The sequence below is a fragment of the Mirounga angustirostris genome, unplaced genomic scaffold, assembly GCF_029215605.1.
Source record: "Mirounga angustirostris isolate CCGP_5_RB_7025 unplaced genomic scaffold, mMirAng1.0.hap1 SCAF_9, whole genome shotgun sequence".
Classification (NCBI taxonomy): Eukaryota; Metazoa; Chordata; class Mammalia; order Carnivora; family Phocidae; genus Mirounga; species Mirounga angustirostris.
The window spans coordinates 12168339-12187739 of record NW_026991717.1 but is presented as its reverse complement, the minus strand read 5'-3'; the positions used below and the strand labels follow the sequence as shown (position 1 = coordinate 12187739).

At 42.2% G+C, this 19401-nt stretch overlaps 1 protein-coding gene across 5 annotated transcripts in view; it reads right to left on the bottom strand.

The window, feature by feature from the left end:
* The window catches only part of CHD2 (chromodomain helicase DNA binding protein 2), a 118992-nt gene that overhangs the window by 11417 nt on the left and 88174 nt on the right, over positions 1–19401 (bottom strand). For all 5 annotated transcript variants that reach the window (XM_064569941.1, XM_064569943.1, XM_045899473.2 and 2 more), the window contains 9 exons: positions 17475–17613; positions 17131–17281; positions 15877–15999; positions 14511–14639; positions 13467–13607; positions 11598–11732; positions 6262–6440; positions 4237–4336; positions 1807–2020 (listed from right to left, as the gene is read on the bottom strand). In XM_064569941.1, the coding sequence (XP_064426011.1) occupies positions 1807–2020; positions 4237–4336; positions 6262–6440; positions 11598–11732; positions 13467–13607; positions 14511–14639; positions 15877–15999; positions 17131–17281; positions 17475–17613 (1311 nt within the window). The remainder of the gene's footprint in view (positions 1–1806; positions 2021–4236; positions 4337–6261; positions 6441–11597; positions 11733–13466; positions 13608–14510; positions 14640–15876; positions 16000–17130; positions 17282–17474; positions 17614–19401) is intronic.

Below are 19401 nucleotides of genomic sequence, written 5' to 3'. Positions count from 1 at the left end.
TTAACACTTCATCCTAATTAATATGGAATACATGACCCTTTGCAAAATCCTACACTATGATTTCTATATATTCCATATACTTTTAGCTTTGATTCTATACACTTTTTTCCCTTTCTTCTTACTTGTATCTTCAAAATCCATGCTCAGTATAACCAGTAAAACAACAGATGGAGAAATTATTAACTTCCTGCAGTCACCCCTCCATTCCCCACATCCTGAGGTCACTGGTACTGGGTGTGTCTTCACATCTTTCTCTATGCTTATTCAAACATATACTACAGAAAACAGTTTGGTGGTTCCTCAAAAAATTAAATTAGAATTACCATATAACTCAGCAATTCCACTGCCAGGAATATACCCGAAAGAGTTGAAAACAGGTCCTCACATACGTATTACACACAGATTTTTCACAGCAGTACTCTTCATGATAGCCAAAAAATAGAAACATCCTAAATGTCCATTAACCCATGGATGGATGACTGTGACCTGTGTCCATTACAAATCAGCCACAAAAAGGAATGAAGTACTAACACACGTTACACTGTAGATACACCTTGGAAATATTATACCAAATGAAAGAAATTAGACACATATAGTATGATTCCATTAACAGGCAGTGTCCCAAACACATGAATCCAGACAGACAGAATACACACTGGGGCTGCAGGCAGGGGATGGAGAGAAACGGCCCCACAGATGTGGGATTTCCATTTGAGCTGATGGAAACGTTTTGTGACTAAGATAGAAGTGGTGGTTACGTAACACTGTGAATGTACTAAATGCCACTAAACTGGATATTTAAAACGGTTAAGTTTGGGGCGTGTCTGCCTTCAGCTCAGGTCATGATCCCAGGGTCCTGGGATGGAGCCCCACATCAAGGTCCCTGCCCAGCGGGGCGTCTGCTTCTCTCCCTCTGACCCCCCCTGCTCCTGGTTGCTCTCTCTCTCATGCTCTCTCTCACAAATAAATACATAAAACTTAAAAAAATAACATAAAAATAAAATGGTAAAATTGATGTTATGTGAATGTCACCTTAATAAACCTAGACATACACAGATTTTGTTGTTGTTGCTGCCTTCTCTCTCATCTTTTTTATCTCTAAAGCTAACTCATTCTTTTTAATAATAGATAATATGGAGCACCAGTGTCCTACTATTTATCTTATGATTCTCCTGTTAATGGATACCGAAGTTACTTCCAGCTTTTTGCCACTGTAAGACTGGAATGGCATCCTCATACATTCTTGTACAAACCAAAAAAAAGGCTTATGTATTTAGATATTTCAGATTAATTTCTGGAAACACTGCAGCAATTCACACTGTTAGCAATTTCTGTGTATTCCACCCTTTTAATTTTTGTTGATCTGAATGGGCAAAAAAAATTGGTTAGTTTGCTATTGTCTTAATTTACATTTCCCTAGGGGCAGTGCTGGTCACCTTGTCATAGTGGCCACTTGAACTTCCTCTTCTGTATGAATTCTCTATTCCTAACCTCTGTCCGTTTTTCTATTTGCTAATTCTTTTGTTGTCAATTTACAAGGCTCTTTCAGTATTAGCAGTTTTAACCATTTCACCATCCTATATAATGTAAATTGCTCATCTCAGCCTATTACTTGTTTATGGTGGCCATGTTCTTCTTCAAGCTGCAGTAACAAACGGCCTTTTGGACCTTTACTTCACCCTCTGTCTCACTGAGACAGAAGACAAAGTCCTAAAGGAGAAGACAGCACAAAGGTCTAGCTGCTATCTTCAGAAAATAAAGTGATTCTTTTGGCATCTCTTTTTAAAACTCCACTTAATGACCTACCTGCGTTACTAAAGTGTCTCTTGTTGGGGTGATTATAGTTATCTCGTGGGTGTCCGTGCATCGGTGGGCCATGGGAGGCGGGCAAGTGAGGCTTTTGAGGGTGAAGGTTGTGCGGGGCGTGCGACTGAGATATCAGGGAGTCCCGGCTGGAGCCCGAGGCCTCTGGTCGAAACGGCTTCTTACCACCAATCACATCATCTTTCTTCTTTTGCTCCTGAGAATAAAAAGAAACCAAAGCATCTTAAGCCCCCCGGCGGAATTCCCAAGAACAGTTCACAGATCACCACCTCCAAGTATTCCTCTCTTGGCTTCCAACCCGCCATCTACTACATACTTATAGAACATGTTCCGAAATTCCCCTGAGCTCCCACAGCACACCAGTCTCTCAAAGCAGCACGTGCTGCTCTGACAAGAAAGTCACCCCCCGCTGGCAAGTCCTGTGAGCACGGATCACGGACTGCTGGATGCCACCGCACCGGGCATGCGCGGAACAGACGCCCAGGCCTTGCGCGTTCTCAGAGATTCAGCTTGGACCGCATAAAACTAGGACCACCAGCTTTCCTAGACTAACTAGAACCAGCAAGGCCTGACTAGCCCAGGGGGTACTAGTTCCTACGCCAAAGTCAAGCTAAACATCTGTTTGCTTCTTTACCACACAAGTAAAATGTGACATAAAAACAGAAAATACAGTAAGAAAAAAATAAATGCAAAGTGACCTAAAATCTCACCACCAAGGGAATTAATGTCTGTAATTTGGTCCATGTCTTTCTAAGCTTTTTTTTAACAACAAAAATATTCTTTGGTACTCTTCTTTCACTTTATGTATTGTGAACATCTTCTCATGTAAACACTCATTTGCACTATTTTATTATGGCTGAGTAACTCCCCAGTATGGATATATCATGACCCATTTAATCTATTCCTTACTGTTGGACGTTTAAGTCATTCCCACTGTAAACACGTTTGAATCCTTAATTACCTCATTAAATTCTCAGAACTCTTTGTCTGCTGACAAATCGGACCTGTCCTTCAGCACAGCTGTGACAGTGGTACTCCCAGCAGCAGGACCCCACCACTTTCACTCAGCGACGCTTCCTTCTGAGACTCAGACGAATGTGGCCCTTGACCACCATGTGTCTGACTTCATCGTGTGAAACTTCCAATCCCCACTAGAGGATCTTTCCCCCCTCGGGCTTTTCCTGACTATCCTCTCGGACTTTTACAATGCTTAAAATTTACATTAACATGCAGTGATATTAATATATTATTTCTGTATGTTACTGTTGTATCATACTCTTCCATGTAAAATTAAATTAGAAAGTACTTGAGAGTACTACTCTACAGTCCCACACGATGCTAAGCATAGTGTTAAGTTCATGCAACAAATACTTCTGGGCACCTGCCCTGTGCGCAGCACCATTCCAGGCACCGAGGACATAGCAGAGGATGAAAGATGTAACATCTCTGCCTTCATGGAGCTGACATGTTAGTGGCGGAGGTGTTCAATGTTCACAGATCGGCCCTGAGTGGCTGATTTGGGTAAGGACCACATGGCAAGTCAGCAGATCTGGAAACAGGCATGCAGGCACAAGGAACACAGCCCCTGCAGAATCAGCCAAGTCACTTATGTGCCCATCCCCTATGCCAGAGAAGGGAAGGAACTTCTGGGTACCTTCTCCTATCTGCTCCTTTACATGAGCAGTTGAGACACTACGTACGAAAGCTGGAAGGACACCAGGTATACATGGCCAGAAAAGAACAGAAAAGTATTTTCTGCCCACAACCCTGTTACTAGTCAGGAGCCACGTTTATAAGCTACCACAAGATTGGTGAGTAAGTCGGGGCGCCTGGGTGGCTCAGTCGTTAAGCGTCTGCCTTCAGCTCAGGTCATGATCCCAGGGTCCTGGGTTCAAGCCCCGCATCGGGCTCCCTGCTTGGCAGGAAGCCTGCTTCTCCCTCTCCCACTCCGCCTGCTTGTGTTCCCTCTCTAGCGGTCTCTCTCTCTCTCTCTGTCAAATAAATAAAATAAAATCTTTAAAAAAAAAAAAAAAAAGATTGGTGAGTAAGTGATTCCGGGACATAGGAACACAGGGTAACAACTCCTTGTCAGAATTTTAATACGCTTTGGTTCTAATACGTTGGCTAATTCACCCGTCCAGTCTCACTGTTACTTTCACCACTAGGGGAGTGTGCTGAGAGACTGCAGAGCTAACGTGGTACCAGAGCACACTGTGGCGGGGACAGGCGGGGACAGGCGGGGCCGTGCTGGGCACCTCCACCCCATCTGTAGTGAGGGCGGGGAACCAAGGACCCTTCTAGCACCAACAATATCATCCCATGACCATCTCCCCAGGGAAAAACTGTAATGAATTTTTCTGTGGAACTGGTTTTTATCTGTTTGTATAAATTAGGATTAAATTTGTATTTTACCTCCTCTTCTTGAGATCTTTTCTTATGAGCCATCTTGTATAACTTATGCAATTTTCGAGCATCAAATTCTGTAAACTTGGAAACAAAAATCCATAGATTCCTAAAAAAAAATAAAAAATAAAAAAAAAAAAACAGTTCTAAGCAAATTATAGAATTCTTTAAATGACTTTCTATTCTCTTTATTGATGGCAAGCTACTGAATTCTGCCATGGATACTCGACCAAGTGTAGAAATTAAATAACAGAAACATTCTTTCAGGTCTGCGTTTCATTAACACATCTTTAGATGCCAGTGTCCACAGAGTCTGGCCGATGGGTCTGGAGACGAGGGCTCTCCCACCTAAAACCCCTTACTTCACCGGCACCCAGGAAAGTCTTGGAAGTCTTCCTCCACATTCCACACCTCCAGATTCAGCCACACAACCCAACCCATCATTACCACCATCTTCCTGGTTGGGACCTACATACATTCGGGCATCCCCATGTTGCTATCCCTTCTTCCGTCCCAGTTGTCACCACCAAGACCTCTCGTTTCTTCCTTAAAACGCCAAGCAGCACCTCCCTACAATGCCACTGCACTCACCCTAGCAAGGCATTACCCTGGATGGCAGGGTGACTAACAAGACGGGCATCTAGAACAAGGAGGTAGCGGTACTCGCAGTGAGCTAGAAAAGGAGTGTCACCTCCTTCCACACTTTGTAGAGAACAGTTTGACCACGTCATGCCACCCACACAAATGGGACTGGCTCCCGGAGTAGTAAATCTGCTGCACCTTCCCTTCCTTTTTAAGATCGCCTAGAAGGGGCTTCAGTGGTCTTAACAAACTGCCTTTAAACCCTAAAAACCTCCCAGCCCCCCTCACCGGCCCACTTGTAAGCCTGTGCCAAAGCCTGAGCAAGTCCGCCCTACTCTTCCACGCCCAGCTCAAGTACACCTGCCTGCCTCTCAGAAGAGCATCCTCCCTGACTGCTCTTCTGCAGGCCCTCCTCCTTCTCCAACACCTACCATACCGGGTCGTGCAATGACCACTTCAGGAGGGACAGTGTCTCTGGAAGGGCCAAGGACCTTCTTATGAACGACTGTTAGCCAGTCCACAGTGCCCCACACACTCCAACACAGGCCCCAGTGCCCGGCAGGAAGCTTAGCTTCAGAGATCTATGTATTAGGATGACCTTTTGTTCTCTTCCAACAGGGATTAACTTGACTAGAAAAACAGCCCAGTGGCTAGGCACAGGAAGAAGTTGGTAACAGTATACATTTTGAACACTTAAATTTTTTTGATAGGTGTGAAGCATGCTATGGATAGCATCATGACAGAAAGTTTTCTTAAATCCATTTTTCACTCAAAACCAATCCACTGTGATTGGGCATATTATACCAAATAATTACATGAACCATGAAGGACGTGAGTTCAAAGTCACTTTGGATTATGGAAAGAGACTTAATGTTACAATTATCTTTGAGAAAGAAATTCCAGTTGTGTTTTCCTAAAAAAATCAAAAGTGAGTATATAAATGACTATATATGAACCATGATACGCCTTACAAATTAAAGTTCTGGATTAAACTGCATTAATACAACTTACTACTAGAGTTCTTCAATTATCAGAGAGAATGGAAAAATCATAGTTCTGATGATTTTAATCTTTGTTTCACCTCATGTGTTAGTAGAGAACTATTCAAATAGTTATTATATCTATCAACCTGAGGTGGGTGAAGTAGTGAGACTAGATGATTTTTATCCCTTCCAGGTTTACAGACCAAGTCTTTGCTCTGAGAACAGGCCAGCAAATCCAGTCTCCCTGCTCTTCTCTTATAAAATAATGACATCATCCCACCTATTCAAAAGACTGTCTCAGTGGAATGGCTACTGCAGGAAAATGAAATTGAAACCTGCAGGTATGCTGCCAATAGATGGGTTTTATCTCATTAGATGGCTGTGTCAGCTTTTGTAAAACAAACACAGATCCCTCCCCACACCCACATTGTCAAATCACACCAGGCAATCTGAGGCCGGGGTCACTCACCTCCTCCACAGTTTGATATGCTCCTGGTCTGAGTAGGCTTTAAGGCACTCGGCTATCCGGTCTCCGATTTTCAGCAGGCAGTTTCGGGTGTGCTCTAGCTGCTCTTGCACGTTGAGCCCCTTGTCGGGTTTGTCCAGTTGTTTCAGTGCCTTCTTCACAGGCCTCATCCGCTCTTTGCACTGGAACAGGCCAACAGAATAGAGACATGAAACACTTGCAGCAGAGACATCTTGTCTTTGTTCCCTGTGCCCTAACTTCCCAGAGAAAACCCAGCCCACCCTCACGGCATGTTACCGCCAGGGGAGGAACGGGTTAAAGCCCAGGGAACAAGCACAAATGTAAAGTCAGGAAAACCTGAGGTGCAGGTCCCAACAGGCATCTCTTAGAGCGATGACTTCTGTACCTTGCTTTTATCATAGCTCCAAATGCTGTCTCCTCGTCTGCAAGAGGGCTGTGATGATGCCTCATCAGGCCATTATGAAGATAAAATGAGAAGCAAGATTATAGGCCTAAGCCAGAAACGTCCCACCACCAGATAAACTATCTGAAACTGCAGGATAAAATGGTTACAAGTCCTTTGGGCGTATAAGAAACTAAGGGGGAAGGCTTGCAGATAAAGATGTGAGCTGAACACAAAAGTCGGTTTCTCCCCCGCCCAACTCCACTGAACAACAGTAAAGGGAATGTTTCAAAAAACCCACAAAGACAAGGGAAAATGAAAGAGAAAACAAAAGCAACAAAATATTGGCAGCAAGGGAAATGACTTAAGAGGCCCGAGATGTGAACCAACCTGGCTTATACTGCCACATTCCACCCCAGAGGCAAGCTAGGTGCCTCTGAAGTAGGAGAGTTAAAACTGAGTGGTTTTTTCCAACAATGCTTAGAAGTAACAAATACCCAGATTCACAAGAGACACCCAAACTTCCAGCTGGGCCCAGCAAAAGGTACAGAGGTTATTCTCTGCAGAAGATAAAGGAGCGGTCTCTGAACTGGGCTACGTACTGAAGCAGGAGCGTATGAGCAGACACACCCTAGAGGAGCCCGCACCTGGCCTTCTGCCTCCCAGACTCCAGAACGAAGAGAGCCAGGCCTTCACCCTCCACTCAGGAGACTGGAGGGTCCTTGTCCACAAAATCTGACCTTCTAAGAGGGGCAAATACCCAGTGCAAGCCTCCCAATGAAGCAGCGCAGCCACATCACCAGAGAGTAAACACAGGAAGTCGACCAAGCCCCAACCACATGCTCAGAGCTTCGGGTCGGATGGTTAGTCCCCTACTCCCAAATGTGTGTGCAGACAACCAATGATTACAAGTCATCTGAAAAAATATCTAACATCAACGATGGAAAACAAGTTAAAGGGAAATATAAAAAAAAAAAAACATTCAGAGAACCATGGGCAGGGGAAGATCATGGATATAAAACATGACAAGAGAAGTAAAAAGCTTAAAAGAAATACTAACGTGAGAAAGTGGAGGGGCTCTCCTAGAAAGTAGAATTTAAAAAGCAGAAATGAAAAACATGTAGTAGTATTATGGACCACTCCCAAAATCCTGTTTCCCAGAACAAAAAGTTCTGTAAAGATAAAACTAAGAATTAGGAGGAAATCACCACAGAATAATTCAAGAAAACTCAGACCCATAGGGCATGGCTGTCAACCACAAGCTATCTGGTACAACAAACTACTAAGGCACATGAGCACAAAATTTCAGAACACAGAAAACCCTACAAACTTCTATCACTCTGTGGTAATTCCATCTGTTTACTTTTCAGAGTTAAACCTCAATTTTCAAGAAGTACACAAGATAAAAAGATGTACCATAACCTGGAAGGTGTCTGTAATGACTGTAATGGGTAAGAAAGAGATCAATATCATGAATGTAGAAAGGATTGCTATAGAAAAGGTAAGACCAAATTACCCCAAAATAGGCAAAGAATACAACAGACAATCCGCTGGAAACATGAATGCCTAACAGATACGAAAACAAATGTTCAACTACACCACTGATCAATATTTCATACCCCTCAGACTGGCAAAAACTGAGAAGTCAGAAATAACCAAGTGTTTCTGAGACTGGGAAGCGATCGGAACTCCAATTCCCTGCTAGGAGTGTATAAACCTCCACCATAGCTGGAAGGGCTAATTCAACAGTACCTAGTGAAGTGGTCGATGTGCGTGCCCAGGGAAAGACCTAGAGCTCTGCGCAAGCAGTACACTACTCTAGAGAAGTGCTTACACGTGTGTAAATAAAAATATTTACAAGACTTTTGCTGCCATTTTTGGTAGTTAACCTTTGGAAAGCCCCAAGGTTCATCTACAGGAGAAACAATGAGTTGTGGAAGTCAGGATATAAAATACTATGAAACAGGTTTGTTTGTTTGTTTTAATTTTTATTTTTAAGTAAGCCCTGTGCCCAGTTTGAGGCTTAAACTCACAATCCCGAGATCAAGAGTCACATGCTCTACCAAGTGAGCCAGCCAGGCACCCCCTGAAAACAGTTTAAATTACCAACATGGACAAACCTCAAAAATAGAGATGCTGCGGGAGGAAAATCAAGTTACAGGATATACACAGTATGGCATTTTTATGAAGTTTTTAAACATGGAAAGCAATACTGTATGCTGTGTAGACACACGGGAGGCTGTCCAGAAGGGTTAAGAACCCAGGCGCACTATCTGGGTCAAACTTTTGCCCTACCATCTTAACTATGTTAACACACAACTTCTGTGACTCTCTTCATTTTATTTTAAGATTTTATTTTTATTTACTTATTTCTTGAGAGAGAAAGAGAGAGAAGTGTGAGTGGGAGAGCTGGAGGAGAGGGGCAGGGAGAGAGGGAACCTTAAGCAGACTCCCCGCTGAGCAGGGAGCCCAACTCGGGGCTCGATACCACAAACCTGAGATCATGACCTCACCCGAAACCAAGAGTCAGATGCTTAACCGACTCAGCCACCCAGGCGCCCCTCAATATTTTACTTTTAAGTAATCTCCACACCCAACGTGGAGCTTGAACTCACGACCCCAAGATCAAGAGTCATGCTCTACTGAGTAAGCCAGCCAGAAGAGAATTACCTACCCCATAGGATTGTTGTGGAGAAAAAAGACAAAAATGCACAAACAGTGCCTGGCTGTTTATTGTCGTTACTGTCTTTACAGACAAACAGAAGTCGTAAAATGCTAAAACCAAGCGCAAGAACAATAACTGGATCTAAAAGTACCCTTACTTATGGGGAGGTAAGAAAGGAAAACCGCGGGTTTCTTTCTTTATTTATTTTTAGATTTTTACTTATTTGACAGCGAGAAAGCACAAGAAGGGGGAGCAGGAGAGGGAGAAGCAGGCTTCCCGCAGAGCTAGGGAGCCCAACGCGGGGCCCGATCCCAGGACCTGAGCCCAAGGCAGACGCTTAACGACTGAGCCACCCAGGCGCCCCAAAGTTTGGGTTTAGAGTGAGAAACACCAGGGGCTTCAACTTTACTCTGAGTCTTAAAAACTCACATTTAACAAGGCTTCATGGTACCTGTTATCAATGTCTATTTTATTTCTTAAATTTTTCTACATTTTTTAAAGATTTCATAATATTAAAACATGGTAAAAAGAGCCAATATGTGAAAGCATTTTTTAAAATAAATGGTTATTATTAGAAGCATTAGGTTAGGATTTTCTCTTATAAATACTGGACTAAGGAAAAACCAGAACAGATCAGATCAGATCAGAAGGCTGGCTGTACAATGAATTTATTCATTTAGTCAGTTTATGCATTTACTGATATCCCTTTTTCTTTAAAAATACTTCTAACACCTAAATGTACTTTACATAAGAACCACTACTTGCTGTCAGACAGCTGAGGACAAAACAGTCCAGAGAATTAAGAAAAATGAGGTAAGTGCAAAGAAAAAAAAAAAAAAAAAAATATATATATATATATATATACGTATGTATGTACACAGATTTTTGAGAACACAGAGAAAGGAGCAATGAGAGAGAAGACTACCTTACAGGATGAGGTCAGTATTCTATCCTTTGCTGCCACACAGCAGGAGTATTTTGAGATTTGGAAGATGCGGTTCTCTTTGAGACTGAATTAACTGATCAAGGGAGCTGTGATTTATGGAAGGCTGGGCAGAGGAGGTGGGAGGAATCATGGAGCAGCACAATGAAGACCATGCAGCTCCACTGAGGGGCTAAGGTCCCTGGGGACACGCTGGCCTGTTTCCATTCCCGCTCAAGCTGGTCCATGCGCTCCCCTCCTCCATCATATTCCCTGTCCCGTATGAGGAAAGAGACCATGTCCTGGACATGTCTTAGCCCTGAGTACCGCAGTGTGGGAGCATGGAAGACACACCACGCTCATGCTCACCACTGCTCTCACTCACTCAGCCAGGACCCTGGCCTCATCTCGTCGTGCTGTCCCCTGGTTCTCACCACGCCAGCCACTGTGGCCTTCTGTGACCTACTCGTTGCACCACAGGTGGTCCTGCCACAGGGCCTTTGTGCATGCTGCTGCCTTGCCTTGACATGTTCTTCCCTTCCCTCATCTCTTGTGACCTTTCCCTCTTCCTTCAGAACCCAATTCAAACATCGCCTCCTTAAACATGCCTTCCCAACAGCCCCTGCCTGGGTCAAATCCCCTTCTCCAGGATCTTCAGAGCATCTGCTAAAGATCCCCCACAGTCCATCAGAGTAGCACGAGCACGATCCGTGTGGCTATCTATCTCCCCTACTCAAATGTGAAGTCTGCAGAGACAGAAGCAATTCTCTTTGCAACATGGTAGGTAAATTCAGGGTTGACACACAGAAAGTACTCAATAAATGTTAGCTCAAGGAACACTTCTGTTTCCCAAATGCCTCTAAGGGCCCCTGCAGCCTTTCCCTTTTTTTAAAGATTTTATTTATTTATTTGAGGGAGAGAGGGAGAGAGCGCATGCACGCATGGGGCTGAGGGGAAGGGAGAGAGAGGAATGTCAAACAGACCTACCCTCAGTACAGAGACCAACCCGGGGCTCGATCCCACAACCCTGAGATCACAACCTGAACCAAAAGCAAGAGTGTGACGCTTAACCAACTGAGCCACCCACCATCCCCCCCTCCCCAACTCCCACAGCCTTTCTTCCTAGGAGCACAAGATAGGAAATCGATTTCCCAAAATTCTTTCTCACTGGAGAGTAAGAAAATCTCTTCCTGCCTGCCTAGTCCAGAGCAAAAGGTCTCCAGATAGTAGAAGCAATGTGTTCTAAGGTAACATACTAATGCTCAGGCCGGCTGAGGCTGTGTGGCTGGACCTGGGGAAGGCAAGCACTTTAGCCGCATACCCCAGCACCCCTCAATTTCAAGACTTACTATGCTGAATGTTTCCTGGTCCAGATCATCATCCTCATCCTCTCCAATAGGGACAGGCTCACTTCCTGCTGTAATATGGACAGGACCCTGAGATCGCTTTGATTTACTTGAAGATTTGGCATCACCACCTTTAGGCTTTTAAAAAAGAGTTACAAGGAATCATTGTCATTTGTGCAATCCTGCCTTGCAAGGTGGACATCTTACTTATGTCACATCACTCCAGAGAACAAATGCGACAGGCTAAGTTTACAAAAAAGATAAAATAGAGTCTTCTGAAACATCATGGAATCAAATCTACATGATTAACGAATGGCTTAATCGTACATCACTTCCATTTCTGTCTCCAAACACACCCAATTATAACTTCGGCTTCAGGACAATGCTGTTTTGGCTTCTATTCCCTCATCCATAAAATGCACAAAAACATCAACAGGTGGAGATTATAATAAACTGGCAGAGCTCTTGTACAGTATGATACAGCAACTTTTATTAACAGCTTATAATCGTACACTTTGACCTAAGAATCTGTATTAACTACAGTGCTGTAAATGACTGAAATGTACATGACACCACATGAATAAATCTCATTTATCCATGAAAGGATGCAGAAGGATGGAGGTGACTTTGTATATGAACATTTAAAAAAATACTCTACTTTGTTTACAACTGTGTAATATATAGTGGAAGTATAAAAACATGGATAGGAAAGGTCTCAAGCCATGGGAGGAAAAAGGAGAGAGGCAGAGTAATGAAATCATGAAAGAGGAATTGGGGGGGTGGGGGGAGCTTCAACGTATTGGTAAGATGTGCACAAAACACAAAATACACCAGCCCAACAAAAGGCACTTAGAGTAAACATGAAAAAATGTTGGCCACAGTTCTATCTTGGGTGATGGACGAGTGGATGCTTGGTAAAAGGCTCTCTGTGCTTTTATTTTGGAAATATTTCCCTTAAAAAAAGAGTATCTTTCTGTGGGAGCAGAAATGCAAAGGTATCTGGCATAGCAGGTTTCCTAACATAAGACAGTGAAAGTGATTTCAATATGGGAAGTCTACATTGCTTCCAAGATGTTATAATCAAAGAGAATCTTCTTTATCTATTTAGAGTGATTTTAACACTTATTTACTCATTGGGAAAGTTGTTTCTGATGTACTGCTTCAGGGGGGAGAAAGGGCTACTCAAAGAATCTGATTTGATCTTCATTTTGTACTTGTACTTATACGTATAAGACAAAAATTCCAAAGATCAAGAAATTTACTAGAGATTATCACTGGATGGTAGAATTATAGCAGTTACTTATTTGTACGTTTTAATGATTAGGGTTAATGACAAAATAATTTCATCAGAAGCCAGCAAGCATTCGTGCAACATTCTCTGTGGTTTGGAATTAACCTCACAAAAGTCCCAAAGTGAAAATTATATAACAGCAGGGCTTTTCATCCATTTCTACTCCAAAACCTTCTCTTGATATATTTGGGTTGACTCCTAAACTTTTCAAATATTCAAATTCATCTATGGACTGTACTCTTCTACCATGAATATGAGGATGGACATATTTCCCATCATTACCTGTAAATGCAGCTTTCTCTCACCTGTCCTATCTCATCAAAATTTCCCCTCTGAAACACGTAGTAAGAGATCAACTAAAGACCTTCTATATTTAAAAAAAAAAAAAAAAACCCACAACTGCATGTTCCCCTCTCTGTAAGAAGAGGTGCAGGCATCCCTCTGACAGCCCCATCCTTCCTTCTCGGATGTACCCTTAAAGAGACGATTATTTCAGGATGCTCAAGCCCCATTCTCTGTCTAAATCCTAGAAGAAATTTCAGACGCTATGGGTATCTCAGTAAGCAGAAGGACACGGATACCTTCTCTTTCTTATCTTTTGACTTCTTCCTTTCCTTGTCCCCTTCTTTGTCTTTCCTAGAACTCATTTGTTTCTCCTTGTTCTCCTTGTTCTCTTTCTTCTTCTGTTTCTTTTTCATTGGACTTTTTTCTAAGCCATCATCCTAGAAAACAAACAGGACTATGAGCTTTTGCCACAAACTTTAGATCTACTCGTCTACTTTCTGGAGAGAGGAGCACTGTCCACAATGGTTCATACTTGCATCTACACTTAGAAGCTTGTTTTCAAGCACACAGCCCTAAAGCACTTGCCCATACAATTCTAAGCTCTCTGGTAATAACCAGATAAGCCGGTAGAAACAGATGCTCTGCAACTCACATCCTCTCTTTAATTCTCATAGCAACCCTTCCACCATAAGCATTATCATCTCCATTTCACAGATGAGGACCAGATATATTATAAATCTGTCAGCTAATAATTGTCACGGTTGCTACTGCTTTTTGAATTTATGCGTGCACAACAATTCATGCAGTTTCTGTCCCCACTGCTGATCCTCTTGGAGCTAATCTCAAAGTACAATCACACTCGAAGGGCAACGACATAAAATCCCATAAAGCTATCACTCACTGAAAGAACACACTGAATGCTACCAATTTTTTACTTTACTCAAACGAGAGGTCACAAACTGGCAAGCCCTGGGCCAAATCTGACCCACAGATGTGTTTTGTTGGCCCACGATGAACTCAACTGCACAGGCATGAGGCCCCTGGTGAGCCACAGTCCCCACCACCACTCCCTACCTTTTTCAACCACAAGGCTGGGTGTCATGGGCCATTTATCATTACACCTTGCATGGTTCCCCCTTCACTGACTTCCATTACCTATGAATCTGTGACGGCTGGCTTAAATGAACAAATGGCTCTCACATGGTAAACAGAGACATATATATTCTATTTCCACTTTATTGACTCTGCATGTAAACCAAACACATTTGAATGGTTTTACACCAGCTGGCACGATAAATGTAGCCTAAACGACAACCCTCAAGTGAAATCCAGCCGCATACCTTTACTTCTCCCTCTTCCGACGGATTGTCTGAGTGTCTAGGAGATGAAAACTCAACCCCATGCTCATCTTTCAGCCTGGGTTCTTTGTTTTCCTTCTTTACTCGAGGCTTCCTCTTCTTTAATTTGGCCTGGAAAGGAGAGAAAATGATAAAACCACAAACTTCAAGAAGCATGACCAAATAACGTTATGACTATTCAGACCAGTAACAGCCACGTAACTCAAACGAGAAAATTCAGAGGCAATTCAAAGGAGTGCAACCAATTTTACCTGGGGGAGAAAAAGGAAAACAGTAATGTAGGCCCTGTACATGTCCCTACACCACATAAAAGCATCCATATCCTTGAATCTATTGATTCCAGTGTTCGAAATTCATGCTAAAGACAGAATTCAAAAGAAGGACACGTACTTTTATGCACAAAGACACAAATAAATATATGAGACTTAAGAGTAACATTAAAAAATCCAGATGTATGGTTTATCTAAAAATTAAGGTAAAGGATAAAATGCTCTCAATCCACTCTAATATGACACAGAAATCTAAAACAAGTATAAACATGATCTAAATCCTTCCCTCCAGAACCTAACGTGTAATTCATGCGCGTGTTTATCTGAAGAATGACACTACTTATGACACTATTACATGAAAAAGGACAACGTATGTGATTATGGTGATTTTTCTTCCCTAGAATTCATTTTGTTTATAATATAGGGAAATTAATGCAAATGGCAGAGCTCTAAGAGCACTAGGAACAAGCACCCAACAAAGACTGCTAGTACCAGATATAACATCTCACTGTGATTCCCACCTTTCTAGGCCTGACTTTGAAATGAAAAATTGGGAAAATAAAAGCAGAAAAGGTTCAGATGAGTTCGTTAGCAACTTCCGTTGGTATTCTGTACTGAGTAAGGCAGTCGTAACTGAAGGTCAGTTTCTGCATGAACTGTAGATTCTAACTATCCATTCTTTACCTCTGGGACCCATCATTACAAGCAGCCCAGAGTCAGCTGTACCAGGTAAACCTGGTGGTATTCATACAGTAACCACAACTATGTTCCAAAACTGAGGAAGCAGCATAAAGAAACAGCAACATATGTCTGGACCAATGGCACCTGCAGAGGTGAGGACTATTTTGAGGCAAAACTGGAGGAGAATGGGCATCTAAGAAAGTTGCCAATTATCAAATGAACATTTCTATTATCACCAACGAAACCATCATGACTGGAACCTCAAAAGCAACACCTGACTGTGGGAAGGTACCATTCTGTGCAGTGCCTGGAACGGGCAGGCAGCCCTTTTCCTCCCTAACTCTGCAGGGTCGGAGCCTAGGCCCTCTGAAGGATGCCTGGCTGGCAGCCGCACTCACCTCTTCCCCACCTGTCACGGCCCCCTTCTTCTCCAGACTCTTCCTGAGCAGCTTCAGCAAGTAGTCCGCTCGGGTCTGCAGCTGCTTCCCCTGAGGCTTTTTATCTGTCTCCACAGGCAGAATCTTCAACAGGAAAGGAAGAGAAGCACCCGCCACCACCCATGTCCCGGTTAGTGGATCAGGATACACAGAGACAACAAAGAACTGAGCAGTCCTTTCCCTCCCCAACCACCCAAAATACAGATAAAGCCTCAGATCCTATCTCATGTCCATGGCTCCCAGTCACTGAAAATCCCTTATGAGCCGTTCTCGTTTTACAAAATGGGATGGAGAAATCCAGCTCTCCCACTGGCTCCTACCTGTGCTGTTAACAGGGTAGAACAACTCAGGTAGGAGGGGCTTGTTGGCTTCATCTGCTAGAGCATCCCAGCCGTCGTGGATTTCCTCCTTCCAGGAGCAGGGAATCCCTGGAGCTAGGTTAAAGCTTCGTTTTAGATTGAAAATGCTTCTTAGAGCATTGCCGGAGAGCACTGAGCTATGCCAGGACATGGTCTGTCCCTGCTACCCCAGCTGGACCTCTCAGGCCAGACTGGATTTGGTCTCAGCGCTTATGGCGGGGTGCTGTCACCCTCTGAGAACATCACACATGGGATGAGCATTGTTTGACGTGCCAGGAAAAGCCCTGCCAGGAGCACAACATGGAGCGCATCCTACTAAAATTTGAGCCAGTCAGCCTTCCCTGCTTACAGCTCTGAGCACGGCCTTACTACTCGGTAGCCTGATTCACAACGGATAGGGTGGGAGGCTCGATTCTGTGGGAGAAGTACGGCCAGTATTTAATTCCATTACAAAAAATACCAAGGTATGGCTCCTTTGTGTGGAGAACTGAAACACGAGAGCTTCAAATACAGTTTTAAACAAGAGGCCAATATTTAAGGCCAAGGAAGCCTTAATAGTTAATAATCTTACCCTGGTATTTGTTGCAATGAGATTGGACGTATAAGAATTAGAATTTTAAGATTTCTCCTGTGATTTCCCCAAAATTTCACCTGACTATTATCTTTATCTAACAGTTCCACAGTCCACTAAAGATGGTGATATTCCCCAAAACAAAGAAATCCCAGGAATGTATTACTGTACTGATTTCCGATTTGATCCCCCACCCCCCAGAAAATAGTTAAAAATAAGTTATCGATATAAAAATATTGTATGTAACAAATCTCTGGAAATCTCCAGCATCACAGATTTACTTACTTTGTCAGTTAACTTAAGCTCTGGATCCGTTTTAATTAGCTCCCAGTTTCCATAGCCATGTTCATAAATTCCCAGCAGGAGTCGTGAATCATCCTCCACTCCCCACTCTACATCAAAATGTGCAGCTTTCACTCGACAGGTTAAGCAGTATCTAAAGGGATTTCAGAAACAGGAGGACATGAGAGGAGAGGCCTTTCGAACTTGGAAATGAACACAAATGAACATGGACAAAGTATCCTGATGCGTTACACAAAAGACAATGAAAACACTACATAACACACAACTAGAACTTCAACTCTTTCTTACAGCACAACCACTCATGCATGTGCACAGAATAGACTCACTTTTTTTTTTCTTCAGGGTCCACAGGGATCGATTTATGCAGCATCTCAAACTCTTCCTCATGTTGTATAATGGATTTCACATTAACCTGAACCCCCGATATTTTGATTGTTGGGCCTCTTTTTTTCCCCGGTCCTTTCCCTAAAGGATACGAATTTCATATCAGTTAAGTGAGAATTCGCTGGAGTTCCACAGAAAACATTATCGGCAAACCCTGAATGCTTACTCACTTGATATGTATCTCTGACTTATTTTTAGTTCAAAAATATAACATAAAGTCAAAAAAGATTCTCAACGTTCATTAAATGATCTCTAAACAATTAAGCTTTTTAAGATTTTGGATTTTTTTTTAATCCACTGGTGTTTGTAATTCTATTTTAATCTTCCTATCTATTTTATACTTTTGTTCTAAAATTGAAAGTAAAAAAGATTCTGTAGGATTAGTAATAATACTGAAGGTTTTTTTTGTTTTCTAACTATCCTATTAACAGAGTTCAAGAAAACTCAAGTGTTTTAAAGATGATTTTCTCTACCAAAAAAAAATAGGAGATCAAGTTAATACCATTTGAAATGAACAAAAGGTGTCATGGAAAGATTTCCTTAGCCCTAGTACCAAATTAAAATAATCCTAGAATTAAAAATGAAACCCAGTCAACTCTAGCCAGATGTTGGCAAGATGATGGCACAAGATAATGACACTTGTCTGTGAGGCGAAAGATGGCTCAGAGCCTGGGAGAAGATTTTTTAACATTCAAGTTGATGAAACGGTACTATAATCATAAATATTTAGATATTCTCCTGTAATCCTCTAGAATTCACTTGCAAATGCTATTCCCAACAATTCTGAAGACAGCTGGAACAGAATGTGTGAAAATGAGAAAGGCACTTCCCTAAAAATCAGAAATCTGGGATTTATTCCCAAATGTGCACAAAGTCCCCCTTCCTCCCTTCTCTTTTCCCCTCTCACTTCTAGTTATTGACCTCTCTGGGTCTCAGTTTCCTCATCTGTAAAGCAAAAGGATTGCAACAGAAATACGGGCAAAGGTAAAGAGACAATTCAGAGAAGGAAAAACAAATGATTCCTAAACATTTAAAAAACACTTGACCTTACTCCTGATGAGAGAAATGTAAATTAAATATAGACACATACCATTTCTACCCTATCACAGTGAAAAATTCCAAAATTTGAAAACATTATGTTGATGAGACCAAAAGCAGACAGACACCCTCAATTCAATGCCTGGTGGGAGAGCACAGTGCAAAATGGCGTGCATACAAAATTAACTACCACAATACTAAAGCAAGAGATTATACAGCTGAAATGTCCCTTAACAGGATTATGCATGTCTTTCAAAAAAAAAAAAAAAAAAAAAATCAGCCAGTGGGAAAAAGACTAACCATTTTTAATGGCATTGAAATATATAGTAACCATATAGAAAAATAAATAAAACTGGATACACCAGGAAAAACTCCAAGTGGATCAGAGATAAAAAAGTAAATGAAATCACACAAGTACAAGAGGAGAAAGTCACAGTGAATTCCTCTTTATACTGGGCGTAGAGGCAATGTTTTTAACTGACTCAAAATCTAAACACAGTAAGGTAAAAGACTGATACATTTAAAAAATTTCTTCTAAGTTTTCTTAAAATGCCATTAGCAAAGTAAAAAGACAAATCACAAACTACAGGAGAAAACCAGCAACTTTAATCAGAAAAAGAAATCCTAAAAATTAAGAAAATGGACAGAAGAGAAAATGGGTGGTTCACAAATGGCTCTTAGAAAACACAATCTTACTCATTAGAAGAAAAACAAGATACCATTTCTCACCTATTAGTTTGGCAAAAAAAAAACAACCATTTGACAATACCCTCTTGTTTGTGAGGCTTGTAAACAAGCACCAGTATCCATTGCTGGTGGCAATGTAAATTA